The 18,744-nt window shown below is 45.0% G+C and overlaps 1 protein-coding gene across 3 annotated transcripts; it reads left to right on the forward strand.

Annotated features, from left to right (window-relative positions):
* The first annotated feature begins 8,312 nt into the window (after positions 1-8,312).
* Positions 8,313-18,425, forward strand: TLCD3A (TLC domain containing 3A). 3 transcript variants are annotated; one of them, XM_053568547.1, is made up of 5 exons: positions 8,313-8,532; positions 8,983-9,066; positions 14,947-15,148; positions 17,266-17,361; positions 18,009-18,425. In XM_053568547.1, exons 1-5 carry the CDS (start codon positions 8,411-8,413, stop codon positions 18,276-18,278), a joined length of 774 nt encoding a protein of 257 aa, XP_053424522.1. In that variant the 5' UTR covers positions 8,313-8,410; the 3' UTR covers positions 18,279-18,425. The 3 variants fall into 3 exon arrangements, with proteins under 3 accessions (XP_053424522.1, XP_053424523.1, XP_053424524.1); XM_053568548.1 differs by lacking the exons at positions 17,266-17,361; positions 18,009-18,425 and adding an exon at positions 9,328-9,367 and having other exon boundaries at positions 8,983-9,076; positions 14,947-15,021; XM_053568549.1 differs by lacking the exons at positions 14,947-15,148; positions 18,009-18,425 and having other exon boundaries at positions 17,266-17,323.
* The last annotated feature ends 319 nt before the right edge of the window (positions 18,426-18,744 follow it).

Raw genomic sequence — 18,744 nt, forward strand, 5'->3', positions numbered from 1 at the left:
AGAAAAATCTAGATATTTAAATAGGAGCTTGGATTTCTATAGATATTATGATGCTCATTTTAAAGACAGAAAATGAGTGCTAATGAGGACAGGACTCCTAATATATATATATATATATATATATATTTTTTTTTTTTTTTTGCAGTTTCTGGCCGGGGCTGGGTCTGAACCCACCACCTCTGGCATATGGGGCCGGTGCCCTAGTCCTTTGAGCCACAGGCACCTCCCAATCACTGTTTTTTTTTTTTTTTTTGGGCTGGGGCTGGGTTTGAACCCGCCACCTCCAGCATATAGGACCGGCACCCTACCCCTCTGAGCCACAGGCACCGCCTGGGAGTCCTAATATATTTTTTTTTTTTGCAGTTTTTGGCCGGGGCTGGGCTTGAACCCACCACCTCCGGCATATGGGGCCGGCGCCCTACCCCTTTGAGCCACAGGCACTGCCCCTAATATTTTTAAGGTTAAAGTTACCAGAGTAGAAGGCCTTGTGTGAGTCAGTGTGCCAAGGTATGCCTATGAACAAACTATTCTAAACTACTATCCCCATTTAGAATATTTTTCAAAACCAGTGATAACCCATAACTTATAATGATTCATATAGCAGATTATTTCTGACTTTTCTTTTGTGAGTCTCATTTTGTTGCCCACAGTAGAGTACCGTGAAGTCCTAGCTCACAGCAACTCAAAATCTCGGGTTTACGCAATTCTCTTGCCTCAGCCTCCTGAGTAGCTGGGATTACAAGTGCCCACCACAACCCCGGCTATTTTTTGGTTGCAGTTGTCGTTGTTTAGCAGGCCTGGGCCAGGTTTGAACCTGCTGGGCTCGGTGTATGTGGCAGGTGCCCTACTCACTGAGCTACAGGTGCTGAGCCTATTTCTGATTTATTAAAAACGAAGTTTGAGGCTGAGGCGAGGGGATCACTTGAGCTCAAGAGTTCAAGACCAGGCTGAGTGCGGCGGCTCATGCCTGTAATCCTAACATCTGTGAGGCCAAGGCTGGAGGATTGCTTGTGCTTCGGAGTTCAAGACCAAGACCCCATCTCTATTAAAAACAGAAAAATTAGCCACCCATCATGGCAGGCACCTACAATCTCAGCTACTTGGAGGCTAAGGCAACAGGATCACTTGGGCCCCAGAGTCTGAGGTTGCTGTGAACTACGATGCCACAACACCCTACCCAGGGTGACAGAGTGAGACTCTGTCTCAGAAAAAAAAGGTTCAAAACCAGCCTGAGCAACAAAGAGACCCTGTTTCTACTAAAAAGTAGAAAAATTAGCTAAGCATTATTGTTGGTGCCTGTAGTCCTAGCTACTCAGGAGGCTGAGGCAGGAGAATCACTTGAACCCAGGAGTTTGAGGTTGCTGTGAGCTAGGCTGATGCCACTGCCCTCTACCCTAGACAACAGAGTAAGAGTGTCTTCAAAAAGAGAGAGAGAGGTTTGTGAAATTTTAAATAACATCGAAAATGCTTGTAATGAGTGAAATATTAACAAGTGGGTACTACAAAAGTTTTAAGACAGATGATGTGACAGTCCAGTATTTCATTTCCAAAAACCACAATCGATAGCATCCTCATTCACCTGGGCAAGTTTCAACTTGACTCGGCTTATGGTGTTTCTGGGAAGGCTTCATTTGTTTCCATCCACTCAAATGTTATGTTCCACAACAAATGCTGAATGCTACCAAAATGTTAACAGGAAAATCTCTCAGTGATGGCAGTATGTGTGATTATTCCATAGTAGGCATGTTTTGCTTTTTAATATATTACTTATCAGAAAATTAAAAAAAAAAAAAAGGAAAAATCATCTGACTTGAGTAAGCAAAGTAAAATAAACCTTATATGGAATTACTTAATGAGACATAAAGACATTGAAAATTATTGGTTTGATAATTTAGGAAGGCAGCTGAATTTGTTCACAGTGATTTGCTTGTTCCTCCTAACTCATTTCAAAGGTAATTTCCTTATTGGTTCAGTGTCCTTGAATATTTTTTTCAACCTGAGTATAGAAATGCTTACGTTTAGGTAGGTGTGACTATCTGCAAATAAGCTAATTTTTGAATTTATATGAAAAGGAATGTGTATGTGAAAGTTCTATGCAAAAATACCCCAAAGCAAGCATTATATAATCAGTTCTTTGTGCAACTTATGGTTTTTATTGACAAGGACCATTATCATTGTGTACAGGAGCAAAGACTTCCCTGTGGTGTGCAGTTGTGGTCACTGTTCGTAGAAACGATCTGGGATGTGACTGTGTCGTAGATTCACAATTTGCTTTTGCAGAAAGTCCAAGATAAAACTGAGAAAGGTACAGTGTGGAGTCTGGCTAAGGCCAGCCTAAGGCATCTTTAATCTAATAAATGCTTGTTGAGAAGTTTAACAGCAGGGAACTGTGCTCTTGAAGATCCAAGATACAGAATGATAATCCCTTGCCTGTGCCCCAGCATGTACTTTTGAAAATAATACTCGCCTAATTCTCTTAGCCACCCCGTAAAGTAGATGGAATCCCCATGTTACAGAGGAAGTTACGTCATTTTCTTCATGTCATATGGCTTATGGGTAGCAGAGCCAGGACTGGAACTCAGGTTCTCTGGTCCCAACTCCAGTGCTGTTATGCCGTGGCTGCCTCCCAGAAAGACAGTCCCTACCATCAGGGCCATGCAGTCTATTGGGGAAACACATACCGGTGCAGAGTCGTATTGATCAGGCAAACAAAGGAAAGGAGAAATTAAGAGGAAGGTGATTAACTTCTTTCTGGCCACACCCTTAGTCCTAAGAGCAATCACCTCCGTATTTGTACCATATTTCTTCCAGCGCAATATGGCTTTTGTTGGTGCTACTCCAAAGGTGGTCACTTTCTCTTTGCAAGCTTCATTCCTTCTTTCTCTAACAGTCCTTTTTCTCTTGTTCAGTATTACGAACGGGCACCACTGGAACTGCATCTCTATTACATTGATTTCCCTGTGCTTCAAAGTCTATCTTAGCGTTTTTCTTCCTTGTATCCATATTAGTCTCTTCAGATTGGATCATCTTCCTGAGCTCACTCTCTCCACAAGTCTTCCTACCACTTCATTTCTCCTTTTATTCTTCTCTATCTCTGCTTCACCTGTCGCTAATGCAGAAAGGAGGTGTGGTTCTAAACAAAATACTTGTATAGAACAGAGTTGCATTATTGTTCTCTGTCGGCATTTGTAAAGTAGATGAATGTCCGTGATGTGTGTGGAAACTCTACAAAAATAAACAAATAAAAATAAAGTAGACGAGCAGGTGGAGACCTCCAAGTTCTCTTTCAAATCTGGAGCTCATTATGATGTTTCATGTGTGAATCTCAATTGATTTTTCTACAGATGCACTTTCTTAGGAAAGAAGTGCATCTGTAGAAATAGGATAGGCAGAAAATGTCCTTGATCAAGCATAGTAGCCTATACATTTTTTTTTTTTTTTGAGGCAGAGTTTATGTTGCTCCAGGATGATGTCACAGTTCACAGCAACCTCAAATTCTTGGGCTTATGTGATTCTCTTGCCTCCGCCTCCCAAGCATCTGGGACTACAGGGACCTGTCAGAACGCCCAGCTATTTTTCTGTTGCAGTTGTCATTGTTGTTTGGCAGGTCTGGGCTGGATTTGAACCCGCCAGCGCCGGTGCATGTGGCTGGCACCCTAGCCACTGAGCTACAGGTGCTGAGCCTACATTACATATCTTAATTGCATTCAACTGAGACTTCTTCAATTATTTTACAAGTAAATATGTTTTTTCAGTTGAAGGCTGAAGAAACCAGGGAACAGAGATGGAGAGAATCCCTGTATCCTATACTCTAATGCAGCGGTTCTCAACCTGTGGGTCGCGACCCCTTTGTAACAATGAAAATACATCGCAGCATTAGGAAGGTTGAGAACCACTGCTCTAATGGAAACCAGTGTGGGGTCTAGAGCTGTGTTTTTCAATCTTTTTTTTTATCTGATGGTACACTTGAACCTGTAGTTAAACTTCCGCAGCACACTTAAATTATGTTGATCAAAAAAAAGAATATACTTATTGTGCTTTGAACTTCCTTTGAAAGTAATTTAATAATCTTTAAAAATTTTCATACCATGGCTCTGCATCTGTAGCTCAGTGGGTGGTCAGGGCGCTGTCCACATACATCAGGGCTGGCGGGTTTGAACCTGGCCTACTAAACGACAACTACAACAAAAAAATAGCTGGGCATTGTGCGGGTGCCTATAGTCCCAGATATTTGGGAGGCTGAGGCAAGAGAATTGCTTAAGCCTAAGAGTTTGAGGTTACTGTGAGCTGTGACAGCACGGCATTCTACCCAGGGCGACATAGTGAGACTCTTGTCTCAAAAAAAGAGTGCCATGGCATACTAGTTGAAAATCACTGGTCTAGAAGAAGGGGAATAGGAGACCAAAAAGCATGATCACATACCTTAATGGCAGAAGAATCCCTCTACAGCCTTCCAAAACTGGGAGCTTTACAAATTCCCTGTTTAAGGGATAAGACTCTGAATTTAGTAAATAAGTCTTATCCTGGCATCTACTAACCCAAACTTCATTCTTGAAATCCACACAGGAAGCTTAATTACAAAGTCCTTAAAGCCCAACCCTACAAGATGAAGTGGTTGAAATCACCTTGGAATGTGAATCAGGAGCCCTGGCTTCTGTCCCTTTATAGGGTGGCAAGTCAATTTACTGTCCTGAACTTAGGTTTCTTTAACTGTAAAATGAAAACAATGGTATGTTCAGCCTATCTCATTGGATTATTTTGAGAACCAAATGATTCATGTGAAAGTGCTTTGAAAATTTATAAAGTTACATGTAGATATAACATCGTGTTAACAGCAGTATCATTGCCCCAGAAACTCCACCCCACACATTTATATATTTATGAGCAATTAGAACAGTGGTTATTACGAGAAACTATGTTGTGAAAAATTATTACTCTCTTCCTGCCTTTTTTTTTTTTTGAGACAGAGTCTCACTGTGTCGCCCTCAGTAGAGTGCCATGGCCTCACAGCTCATAGCAACCTCAAACTCTTGGGCTTAAGTGATTCTCTTGGTTCAGCCTCCTGAGTAGCTAGAACTATAGGTGCCTGCCACAACGCCTGGCTATTTTTTGTTGTTGTTGTAGTTGTCATTTCTTTTTGGCAGTTCTGGGTCGGGTTTGAACCTGCCAGTCCCGGTGTATGTGGCCGCCTAACCACTGAGCTACAGGTGCCAAGCCAACTCTTTCCCTGCTTATCAAGTTTGAAGGCAGTACAGTCATTAAGCACATTGACCTGAAGCTGGAAAAGTACTGTGTTCAAATCCCAATTCTGCCACCAGCAACCTGACCCTGGGCAATTTTTTAATTGCTCTGGTCTGGGTATCATTTTGCTGATACACACACAGACACTCACCAGCACACATACACAGACACAGTGATTATAACAGATTTATTGTGAAACAATGCATATAAAATGTTTGATATAGCAGGCTAACATGGTGTCTCACACCTGTAATCTCAGCACTCTGGGAGGTGGAGGCAGGTGGATTGCCTGAGCTCAGGAGATCGAGACCAGCCTGAGCTAAATCAAGACCCTGTCTCTACTAAAAACAGAAAAATTAGCCAGGCGTCGTGGCTACTCTGGAAGCTGAGGCAAGAAGATCACTTGAGCCCAAGAGTTTGAGGGTACTGTGAGCTGTGAGGCCAAGGCATTAAACCCCAGGGCGACTGAATGAGAATCTTATCTCAAAAAAAAAAAAAAAAAAGTTTGATCTAGCGCCTAGCATGTAAAGTACTCAGACATTGTCTTTAAAAAGTATTGACCATTGGTTGGGTGCAGTGTTTCACACCTATAATCCTAGTATTCTGGGAGGCCGAGGCAGGTGGATTGCTTGAGCTCACAGGTTTAAGACCAGCGTGAGCAAGAGTGAGACCCTGTCTCTAAAAATAGCCTGGTGTGTGGCGGGACCTGTAGTCCCAGCTACTTGAGAGGCTGAGGCAAGAGAATTGCTTGAGCCCAAGAGTTTGAGGTTGCTGTGAGCTATGATGTCATAGCATTCTACCGAGAACGACAAAATAAGACTCTGTCTCAGAAAAAAAAAAGAATCAGCCATTTATTGAACCCTTGCTATGTGCCAGGCCTAACTTGGCATACAAAATGAAAAGACATAGTCCTTGTTTCAAAGAACTAACACTCTGGTGGAAAAACATACATACAAATTAAAAACCAACAGGCTCACTACTCAGACACAGAGGCAGATTAGAAAATCAATTTAGAAATTTGTCTGGAAAAGACATAGAAACATTGGAGGACAAAACATTTGATTCGAGACCTTTGAAGGGCGGGCAGAAGTTTGTGTAAAGAAAGTTTGGTGCTTTTTTATTTGGCTTTATCATTGACCCACAAGAGGTTTGGTTACAGGAGGTTCATTTTTATACTTGTTAGTTTTATGGTGATTCAACCTAAACATTCTGGTGACTTCCCTGAGCCTGGTATTGGACACTGCTTTTACTTGCTGTTTTTTATACATGAAATATCAGTTGTTTTGTTTTTACGAACATGCCTGAAAAGCTGTACAAACCACTTCTTGGGTAAGGGCTAGATCAGTTCCCACCACTTAAAAGTGCTAGCATACTTAGGGCAAGCTACTGATCCCTTTAGGGAGGAAAGGCAGGGAGGGCTTGTAAGCACTTGTCATCCATCCTCTGGAAAAACTGGAGCTGGAAGTGACTATGATAAATGGGTAGGCCATGCAAAGTGGAATGCACAAAGACTTGTTCTTCTGGAGAGAATGGGACATTTAAAGAGAGCTGTTTTTGTCCACAAGCAAATGTGAAAATACAGAGCTCTGCATTCACCAGATACATTGGTACCAAATTGAAGTGTCTTTCTCAATCCAACCATCAAGTTGGTTAGCAGTGGATTTGGTCATTAGAGATGGTTGTTGCCTTAAGTGGATGAGATGTTAGACTTTTCTTTGGGCTATCTGCTACCTTAATATTGGCTAAGTCCCTCATCTTAACAAAACATAAAGGAAGATGATAAAGCCTGTATTTGCTCAAAAAGCTCACAACCTAATTAATAATTATAATAATACTAAAGGAAACCATTTTTTAGACCTAAGAAACATTTTTAGACTCAGTAATTACAAAAAATACAAATTGAAAGAAAAGTTGTGTTCCCTGTTTCTATACCAGTAACTGCCAGGTTAAAAGTTCATTTAATTGGCAGCAGAAATTATCTGCCACTTTATAAAAGTTACAGAATCGTAAGAGTTAGACTATAAGAGCCTTAGAGAGCTTGTAATCCAGTCTCCTCCCATGTCACACATAATAGTGGCCCAGGGAGGTTGAGCTGTGCTATTGGACATAGACTTCATGTGGGACTTTGGTCAGCATTCTGCATGATGGTGACTTGAACAGACCCACAGTACCTGTCAACAGGAGGAGACCTAAATGAATTGTTTACTTCCCCCCACCCAGTTAATTGATGCTTAGTGAACACGAAATAGATTCCAATCCATTCAGGTTTAGGACACCTGTCCCAGGAACTTATTAAGGACACACTGTCAACAACAAAACAGTCATGAAACCTCTGGATAATATCTTGATCCAAAGCCAAGAGGCAGGAGCACCAAAAGCGTACGCTAAGTAGTCCACCTCATGATGTTGGTGGAGAGAGGAACTGTTGGATTCTGTGGCATCATTTAATGCTTTCTGAGAAATTCCGCCTCTGGAGAAACTGCAGCAGTTGGTGGGACAAGGAAAAGATTCCTTTGACGTGCAGAAAGACCAAGTCCTTAAGACTCTGCTCCGGTCCAGGAAGCCAGGCGGGCAAACAGCCACATGCCCAGGCCTTTTCTTCCCGCCAACACGGATGCCCGCCGCACCCTTCGCACTGGGCAATGCTGTTGCCCGGTGAGTCGCCCGACCTCTGTGTAGGGGGTTCCTACCTTTCTCCGCAGCTCCCCCACTCCACCCCCCGTTTGTCTCGGGCCCTGGAGAAGAGACGGCCCGTGGGGGAGGGGAGGCGTCGCGGTGACGGAACAGAAGCGGGGAGAGCCAGGGCCCTTCCCGCCACTGGGTCGGCCCGCAGCCGCCAGTCCCGGACGCAACAGCCGCGGACTCAGACCCGCCGCCCACCGCGGCCGGACGGGGGAACCCGGGGAACCCTCGGGGCCCGCGGGCGGCAGCGGCGAGACCCCGCCCCGCCCGGCCGCGCGGCGCCTATCGCGGTGGCGGGCCTGGTCACGCGGAGAGAGCTGCGGGCTCCGGGCCAGCGCCGCGCGGCTGCCGGAGTCGCTGTCGGCTAGGCGGGGGCGGGGGCCGGAGGGCGGAGGCAGAAGCAGGGACCGGCCGGGCGCGCCAGTCCCGCAGCCGCGCGGAGCCGAGCTGAGCCACGCCGAGCGCGGCGGCCCGACCCGGAGCACCCATGCTGCTGACGCTGGCCTGGGGCTCGCTCTTCTTCCCCGGGCTTTTCGCGCTCTGCACCTGGGCGCTGCGCCGCTCGCGGCCGGCATGGCCCTACACCGACTGCGTGATGATCAGCACCAGGTACTGGGCGCGGCCGGGCCCCCAGCCGAGGCCCGGGGCGCTGCCCGGCGCCCGGACCCGCCTGCGCCCGCCCCTGTGCTCGGCCGAGGGCGGAAAGGAGGGGCGACAGGAAGCGAGGGGGCCGCCTCCCGCCCTTCCTTGCCCTTTTCTGTCTCTTCGCTGAGACTGGACCTTTCCGGAGACCCTCTGCGTCCTCACCTGGGGGGAGAAGGGACTAGCGGGAGGGCTGCCGTGCGGGTGAGGACGGGGAAGGAGTGCACATCTCTCCAGCCTGCTACCCACGGCTGCCCGCTGCTTTTGGGGGTCAGCAGCGCGGTGGCGGCGGCAGCCCTCCCATTTTCCTCACCGCACTGCCAGCACTGGGGAAGTCAGGTTGAAGAGTTCGGCTCCGTGCAGTCCCCAGGACTGGACCCAGAGCGCGTTGTTTTTCTCCTCTTTGCCCCACATCAGGCTGGTTTCTTCAGTGCAGGCTGTGCTGGCCACCGGGTCGGGGATCGTCATCGTGCGCTCCTGCAGCGACGTAATCAACAGCAGGTAACAACCGGTGACAGGTGAAAGAAGTACAAATAGCAGGGCTGAGGAACTTTTTGGAAGTCTCCACATTTTAGTGGCTCACAGGCACCTGTTCTTTATCAGCACATGCTGTTAGGTAGCTGACTGATGGGAGAACTTGGGCAGCGTAATTAGTCCTCCCTCTTCTTCTTCCAGTATGCCCAGTTTATGAGAAGGTAAACTGAAGGTAAACTGAAATGATAGAGACCAACAGAGTCTGTGTCTGATTTAAAGTGGTGAGAGGACAGTGGTGGTCCATTGATCCAAGCTCTTTATGAGATAGGTAAGTGTAAAAATATTTAGAGGTGAGAGTGTGCTGCTGGTTTTCAGTTGATCTCACTGAGTTCCTACTCTGGAGCTTTTGCTGGCCAATACATGTCCTTCTATTGAACAAATCCACCACCCCCTTGCCCTGCAAATGCTGCTCTTGTTTTTCTGTTAGATTTGCTAAAGGCAGTGAAGGGATTTCCGAAAACTGACTTGTATGCATATTGGAGCTCAGTCCAGAGACAGATCAGGAACTGTATGTCTGTCTATCTGCAGTTTAAGTGAAACAAATCATAAATTAAGACCACAGTGGTCTACTTTTGTATAGTGCTTAGACCTGGGTGCTTTCAATTTTTTTTGTTTTTAAGTCTTTTTTTTTCCCACCTGTCTTCTTAGAACCCCTCGGCACTTTCTCCTAGTTAAGTTGAAGAACCAGTCAGATGCGCTAGAAAAGCTGAGTGGCCTTTCCTCATCCTTCTCTGCCATGTCCTGCTCGTCACCTGTCACCTCCTGAGGGGATCTCGAGTAGGGCATCTCACTGTGGCTTGCAGTCTTTCTTGGAGTTGATACTGCTGTCATGATTTTAGTCCTTTTCTTGTTGAAGCTAAGAGAAGATAGGCCAAGTGACTTTGATTGCATATCCATACGAAGTGCTAACACTATTTGCTTGTCTGGGTTCAATTCTTATTTTAATTGAGTATTTTCTGATCATACAGCAAACACTGCCCCATTTGTCAGCTCAAACTTGAAACCTGCAAAGATTAAATTAAGACAAATGTGGCTCCACAGCATGGGTTGTGGAGGGCAGCAGCCAGCAATCTCTGTGCATTTCAAGACAAGCTATTTGCATATGGGTAACTTAAACAGTTCTACAACACTATAGTTGTGTTTTCTTCTCCAACCTGGTATGATTTAGTGGCTTGAGCATGGTGGGAAACTTAAGTTTGGTTTTGGGGTTCTTTCTTTTTTTTTTTGAGACGGAGTCTCACTGTGTCACCCTTGGTAGAGGGCCGTGGCCTCACAGCTCACAGCAACCTCAAACTCTTAGGCTTAAGCGATTCTCTTACCTCACCCTCCCAAGTAGCTGGGACTATAGGCACCCGCCACAACGTCTGGCTATCTTTTTTTGTGTGTGTGACAGAGTTTCACTATGTCACCCAGGGTAAAGTGCTGTGGTGTCACAGCTCACAGCAACCTCAAACTCTTGGCCTCAGCCTCCTGAGTAGTTGGGACTACAGGCAGCCGCCACAGCAACCAACTACTTTTAGAGACAGAGTCTGGCTGTAGCTCAGGCTGGTCTCAAACTCCTGAGTTCAGGCAGTCCATCCACCTTGGCCTCCCAGAGTGCTAGGATTACAGGCGTGACCCACTGTGCCCAGCAGGTGTTAGGGTTCTTCCTTTTGTGTGTCTTTATGCCTTAGATTCTATTTGTAAAATAGAGATATCATATTTCTGAGCCCTCTACCTCTTACTAGATATACAAGGATGTCTAAAGCAGTGGATCTCAACCTTCCTAATGCCCCACGACCTTTTAATACAGTTCCTCATGTTGTGGTGACCCCCAACCATAAAATTATTTTCGTTGCTACTTCATAACTGTAATTTTTGCTACTGTTATGAATTGTAATGTAAATATCTGATACTAGGCAACCATTGTGAAAGAGTCGTTCGACCCCCAAAGGGGTTGCAACTCACAGATTTAGAACCACTGCTCTAAAGGCACGTATGTCATCATCATCTTTTTTCGTTTTTGAGACAGAATCCTACTATGTCACCCTCAGTAGAGTGCTATGGGGTCACTGCTCACAGCAAGTCAAACTCTTGAGCGTAAGTGATTCTCTTGCTTCAGCCTCCCTAGTAGCTGGGACTACAGGTGCCTGCCACAACGTCTGACGGTTTTTTTGTTGCAGTTGTCGTTGTTTAGCAGGCCCAGGCTGGGTTTGAACCTGCAAACCTTGTTGTATGTGGCCAGTGCCCTAACCATGGAGCTACAGGCGCTGAGCCAATCATCTTCTTTTTGAGACAGAGTCTCACTTTGTCACCCTGGGTAGAGTGCCACGGTGTCATAGCTCACAATAACCTCAAACTCTTGGGCTAGGGCAATCCTCTAGTCTCAGCCTCTAAAGTAGCTGGAACTACAGACACCCACTGCAATGCCTGGCTATATATCATTAAAAAAAGGACTTTCAGGCTCAGCACCTATTGCTCAATGGTTAAGGTACCAGCCACATATACCCAGGTTGGCAGGTTTGAACCTGGCCTGGGCCTGCTAAACAACAATGACAACTACAACCAAAAAATAGCTGGGCATTGTGGCAGGCACCTGCAGTTCCAGCTACTCGGGAGGCTGAGGCAAGAGAATCGCTTAAGCCCAAGAGTTTGAGGTTGCTATGAGCTGTGAGGCCATGGCACTCTACCAAGGGCGACATAGTGAGACTGTCTCAAAAAAAAAAAAAAAATCCCAAAAGGACTTTCAGGGCCCATATACTATATGCCCAAATATTTTTCTGTTTTATGCCTTCTCATTTTATGCCTTCAAATGAAGGTTTATAAATAGGTGGAGTGTCTGTAAATCTCCTCAGATTATATCTAGAATGTGGTATGGGCTAAGGATTTCATCAGATTCTCAAAGGGGTTCCTAAAAGGACTAAGTAATATCTCTAGGCAATTTTCTCAGTTTAAGCACTTACGTTTGTTTTTTGTTTTTAGAGACAGGAACTTGCTCTGTCACTCGGAGTGTAATGGTGGGATCATAGCTGACTGTAGCAGCATATTCCTGGGCTCCAGCAATCTTCCTACCTTAGCTCTCCTTAGTAGCTTAGACTGCAGGCACATGCCCCCATACCTGACATATTTTTTCTTATTTTCTGTAGAGATAGGATCTCTCTATGTTGACTGGGCTGGTCTTGAACTATCTTCCCACCTTGGTCTCCCAAAGTGCTGGAATTGCAGGCATGAGCCACAGCACTCAGCCTGTTTTTGTTTTTTTGAGATGGGGTCTCACTATATCATCCAAGCCAGTCTGTTGGTCTCAAACTGTTGGGCTCAAGTAATACTCCTAACTCAGCCTCCAGGATTCTCTGGGACTATAGGCAGTGAGCCACCAACCCCAGTTTAAACACTTAAACTTTTTGTATTTAAAAGGACTCTCACACTTTTAGGTTTTTAATCCTCATAATAACTTAGTTAGGAAAGTAAGACAAGGATGATTATCTTCATTTTACAAAGAAAGTTAAACCACAAGCTGGGCACAGTGGCTCACGTTGGTAATCCCAGCATTCTGGGAGGCAGAGATAGGTAGATCACCTGAGCTCATGAGTTTGCGCCTAAGCCAAAGCAAGACTTCCATCTCTAGAATAACAGCCAGGCATTGTGATGGGTGTCTGTAGTCCCAGCTACTTGGGAGGCTAAGGCAAGGGGATCACTTGAGCCTAAGAGTTTGAGGTTGCTGTGAGCTATGATGCCACAGCACTCTCTGGAGGGCAACAAAGTGAGACTCTGTCTCCAAAAAACAAACAAAAAGAAAGTTAAACCACAGGCTAGTGATAGTTATAATCCAGGTGGGGCATGATGGTTCCTGCCAGTATTTCTAGCACTCTCAGAGGCCAAGGCAGGAGGATCTCTGGAGCTCAGGAGTTCCAGACCCTCCTGAGCAAGACCCTGACCCAGTTTCTACTAAAAAGAGAAAAAAATTGGCTGGGTGTGGTGGTGCATGCCTATAGTCCCAGCTAGTCATGGGGCTGAGGCAGGAAGACTTGAGTAAGCCCAAGAGTTTGAAGTTGCAGTGAGCTATGATGATGTCACTGCACTCTAGCCTGGGCAACAGAGCAAGACTCTATATCAAAAAAAAGAAAAGAAAGAAAGAAAAAGAAACAGAGAGAAAATTCTACCTAAGAAGCACAATTTCAGATTTTACCGATTTGCTACTATGTGAAAAATATTATAAACCCAGCTTCCACTCAAGAGGACAGGGCAGTTATATTTTAGGTAAACTTTTAGTAGCCCTTTATAGTTACTTTACTTGGAATTTCTTCAAGAAAGCAACTGAGATCATGGAACCTGGATAATGAATGCAACTATGGGAGTATCATATTTGCTATTACTTGTTTGCCTTACTGTTACGCTGTGTGGTAAGTGTGGGGTCATTCGGGAACAAAACCTGAATGGCACTTTCTGTAGAGTGTATTCCTAGTGTTGTAGTTCACTTCTTAGGAAATCACGTGAGGCAAAGTTAAAAACACAGATTTGAGGGCCCCACGGATAAAATTTAAAATTTCTGGGGAATGGAGCTCTTAATAATGTGATTCTGATGTTAGGTAGTTTGAGAGCCATGAGGGTAAATTGTGTATTTTACCTAACACATGGGTGTGCAACCAAAACTTGCTGAGTGAATCTAATCCTTCCCCCGCATACTATATGATTTTAATTTAGATGTGTTTTGTCCTGAAAAGTACCTGTAGAATGTTTATCATTGTGAACAACATTGTATCTATTGCAGAGGCTTCTACATTATAGCTGAAACTATCATTTTGACTCAACAAATATTGATTTAGCACCCTTTGGACAAGTGAATAGGAAAACTGTCTTTTGACTTAGCCTTCCTCCAGGTATCTAACTGCTGTAATGTGGTCCTTGAGCTCCACGCTCATTTCCAAACATATTTTTCTTGGTGGAGTTGGGATTAGCTATTTCCTCTCTTGCAAATGATGGAGGAAAATCACCAGAATCGTTTCCCAGAAACTCTGTAGAGTGGGGTTGTATGTTGATGCAAGAGAAAACGCAGAGGTTTCAGGGAGTTAAGTTAGTGAAGTCTCAACTGTTAAGCAACTGAGGAGCTAAACTGGAAATATTGTATTTGTGATTTGAGGTACCTTCCAAACTGGTTTCTTGGTAGAGCAGTTGAATCATTCGTGTGTGTGTGTGTGTGTGTGTATATATATGTATCTTTATCAAAGCTTATATCATACAACATAGATGTGTATGTATTAGTTTATATCACAAAATGCCAGAAGGTTAGGTGTGGTGACTCATGCCTGTAATCCCAGCACTCTGGGAGGCTGAGGTGGGTGGTTTGCCTGAGCTCACGAGTTCCAGGCCAGCCTGAGCAAGAGCGAGACCCTATCTCTAAAAATAGCCGGGCGTTGTGGCGGGCACCTATAGTCTCGGCTACTCAGGAGGCTGAGGCAAGAGAATCACTTGAGCTCAAGAGTTTGAGGTTGCTGTGAGCTATGAGGCCATGGCACTTTACCAAAGGCAACAAAGTAAGATTCTGTCTCAAAAAAGAAACAAAGGAAAAACAAAATGCCAGAAAGTTCCATTAGAAATAAGCAGCTAAATCAGGCAAGCTACTTAAACACACAGGGTTGAGCGAATCCCTGCCTTTCGCTTTTGACCCTCATGAACTAACCCTGTAATTTAGAGACAAATTCTCTATTTTTCTTAACAGTTTCAGCATCTTCATTATAAAGTATTTGGAGTAATAATAGCTGATTAAGTACAAAGCTAAAGAAAACACATTTGAGAAGACATTTGCTTTGGGCCTTCAGAATTGATATCCATCATTATTTCACAGGCCACTCATATGCTTTCTTTCAGGCACTGGCTTGCCCGAGAATACGTCTGGTTTTTGATTCCATACATGATCTATGACTCCTATGCCATGTACCTTTGTGATTGGTACCGAACCAGTGATCAGAACCACAGACGCTCCACCATTTTTAGAAATTTCCTGAGTCAGAACCGCCTCATGATCACCCACCATGCAGTCATTCTATTTGTCCTTGTGCCAGTTGCTCAGGTATGGCCTTCCAAGACAGTAGACCAGCAGCCTTGGTCACTCATTTCCTCCAGTTGAGCTGGCTGAATTGACCATTACTTAGGAGTCAAGATTACCTTTCTTTGGGTGGTGCCTGTGGCTCGAGGAGTAGGCGCCGGTCCCATATGCCAGAGGTGGCGGGTTCAAACCCAGCCCTGGCCAAAAAACACCAAAAAAAAAAAAAAAAAAAAGATTACCTTTCTTTTCCTTCCCTTTCATACAGTGCCCGTTCTCTATGTGCCAGCTGCTTCAGCAGCTAAATCCACCGTGCAAATATTGGAGGAAAATAATTAAATCTGAAATGTTCACAATCCTTTTTGGCAACATTATTTTTTCTAGAAATCCCCCAGCCTCTGCGATTCCTTAGCATTTATCTAATATTCTGTCTTTAGTTCAATATAATGTAAAAACATACGAAATAAATTTTCTAACAGTGCCAGTATATACTGAGTGCATTATTCTGATGTCACAAAATTACTCTCAAAACAAATAGCCTTACAATTTTTCTAGATCTATTTCCGGGCGGCGCCTGTGGCTCAAGGAGTAGGGCACTGGTCCCATATACCGGAGGTGGCGGGTTCAAACCCAGCCCTGGCCAAAAACCACAAAAAAAAAAAAAAAAAAAAATTTTTAGATCTATTTCCCCGTGAAAACCCACCCAATAAGGAAGAGAAATGGGAATGCAGAAGGGAAACTTGTAATTCCAGAGGGCCTGCCAGGCGGTAGGCAGTTGATTTTAAATCTCATAGCTTGGGTGCTGCCCATGGCTCAGGGGGTAGGGTGCAGGCCACATACACAGAAGGTGGCAGGTTCAAACTGGCCTGGGCCAGCTAAGAAATAACAATGGCAACTGCAACAAAAAAAATAGCCAGGCATTGTGGCGCTGTAGTCCCAGCTCCTTGGGAGGCTGAGGCAAGAGAATCGCTTACGCCCAGGATTTGGAGGTTGCTGTGAGCTGTGACACTACGGCACTCTACCCAGGGCGACAGCTTGAGACTTTGTCTCAAAAATAAATAAAATAAAATAAAATCTCATAGCTTGCTTAACATTAGAAATTCTTAGCCTTGCACTGTAGATGAAAAAACTGGGGCTCTCCGAATTTACTTAGCTCACTCAGTGCTACTGAGTGATGGAGCTGATATTCTACCATGCCATACTGCTTTCTTAGAAAACATTAGAGTGCATTAAATTTTTTAAGAAGTCCCTTGATTGCTTTGGGAACCTAACATCCAGCATGGGACCTGGCACATATTTTGTTGATCCAAACAGGATAAGTGCCCAGAGTTCCTTCCGACTGTCACTAAAATTCTGAGAAAGCAGCTTGGCCCCCGTAGCACAGTGGTTAAGGCCCAGCCACATACACTGAAGTTGGTGGGTTCGAACCCGGCCCAGGCCAGCTAACCAGAAATGACAATTGAAAAAAATAGCCGGGTGTTGTGGCAGGCACCTGTAGTCCCAGCTGCTCGGGAGGCTGAGCCAAGAGAATCGCTTAAGCCCAGGAGTTGGAGGTTACTGTGAGCTGTGACACCACAGCATTCTACCGAGGGTGACATAGTGAAACTATGTCTCAAAAAAAAAAAAAAAAAAGAAGAAAAAATTCTGAGAAAGCCTGGTGTGTGATGCAATCAGCTTGTCTGCATTTGCCTCTGGATCTTAGGGATTGGACCATCCAAGTGCTATTGCTATGGAAGCGGCCGAGTATTAATTGCATCTACACTTGCCCATTTAGCATTTCCCTTTCCCTTCATGGTCTATCACTGTTACCCTTTTCAATGGCCCCAGTTAGAATTTTCCTTCTGGTGATTTTTTTTTTTGTAGAGAGAGTCTCACTTTATTGCCCTGGGTAGAGTGCCGTGGTGTCACACAGCTCACAGCAACCTCCAGCTCCTGGGCTTAAGCGATTCTCCTGCCTCAGCCTCCTGAGTAGCTGGGACTACAGGCGTGCGCCACAATGCCTGGCTATTTTTTTTTTTTTTTTGGTTGCAGTTCAGCCGGGGCCGGGTTTTGAACCCGCCACCCTCAGTATATGGGGCCAGCGCCCTACCCACTGAGCCACAGGTCTCTACTTCTTATTTCCTTTTTTCTCTTTTCATCTGCAGAGGCTCCGGGGAGACCTTGGGGACTTCTTTGTCGGCTGCATCTTCACTGCAGAACTGAGTACTCCATTTGTATCATTAGGCAGAATTCTGATTCAGGTATGTATTATGAAAGGGCAGAAATAGTGCAGGAGGGAACGTACTGTGCATTTGCTTCGGAGACTGTAGGGTTTGGAGAAACCCTTTATGCTAGGAATAGTGGGATAGCAGACCCTTCAACTGGAAGGTCAGTTGGTCATGTAAGCCAGTGGGGATTAAATTGTAGATTTGATCCAAGTTTAATAAAGTTAATCACATTTTTTCCTTGTATTTCTAATTCACTGTTCTCCTCAACTAGGTGGCTTAGACAAAATTTAGCATCATTACTGGAAAAATTATGCAGCCATATGCATATATAAATAGGTGTAGATATATAGAGCTAGGTGTGGTGGCATGTGCCTGTGGTCCCCTTGAGCTCAGGAGTTGGAGGTTACAGTGAGCTATGATTGTGCCACTGCACTACATTGTGGGTTACAGAGTGAGATCCTGTCTCTAAAATAAATAAGACAGTCCTCGATAACGTCTTCTACAAGTGTCAGTGAACTGAAGAATGTCTGGGTGTCAAGGAATTTGGCAGCCTTGGTCTTTGATTCGTACACAGACCTGCTTGGCCTTTACTATTGTGGGATGTGGCCTAGTCATTCCCTGACTAGCAGCAGAGTGTCACCTCCTAGTGACCTTGTATTCTCCTTCCTCTTCTTTTGCAGCTAAAGCAGCAGCACACCCCTCTGTACAAGGTGAACGGAATCCTTACACTGGCCACCTTCTTTTCCTGCCGGATCCTTCTTTTCCCCTTCATGTACTGGTCCTATGGCCAACAGCAGGGACTGAGCCTACTCCAGGTGCCATTCAATATTCCTTTCTTCTGCAATGTGGCCAATGCCTTCCTCATTGCTCCTCAGATCTACTGGTTCTATCTGCTGTGCAGGAAGGCAGTCCGGCTCTTTGACACTCCACAAGCCAAAAAGGACGGTTAAATGCTCCAGGAGTCAGGAAGTGAAGGTGCGTTCTCTTATCAGCTGCCGCCTCTACTCAGTATTTCATGGACCAAATTGTGCCCTGGGTGGGCTCAGCATTTTGGACAAGCAGATGAATTTGAGTTTTTCTAAAGAATATTCATATTACCTCCCTCTTCTAACCTCCTCCTTGTGCAAAAGCACTTTCTTCTCAGTAACAACTGTTGGATCCTGTCAAACCTCTACTGCAGCAAGGTGGTTTTAATGCAAGCCCAAGAACCTGCCCTGGGTCTTATCTCAAGAGCCCTGGGAGGTCAAAGCACAGGATATGAAGATCGCTGCATCAGGGTGATGAGTGTCTGGGCACCTGCCTGGCCCTTAATACTGGTGGCTACTTACACTCCCAACTACTCAGGGCAGCACCCATAGTACTGGGCCTGCAGAAGCAAATGATGACTTGGTTCTTGAAATAATGTCTTCTTGCACT

Source organism: Nycticebus coucang, chromosome 18, assembly GCF_027406575.1.
Source record: "Nycticebus coucang isolate mNycCou1 chromosome 18, mNycCou1.pri, whole genome shotgun sequence".
Classification (NCBI taxonomy): domain Eukaryota; kingdom Metazoa; phylum Chordata; class Mammalia; order Primates; family Lorisidae; genus Nycticebus; species Nycticebus coucang.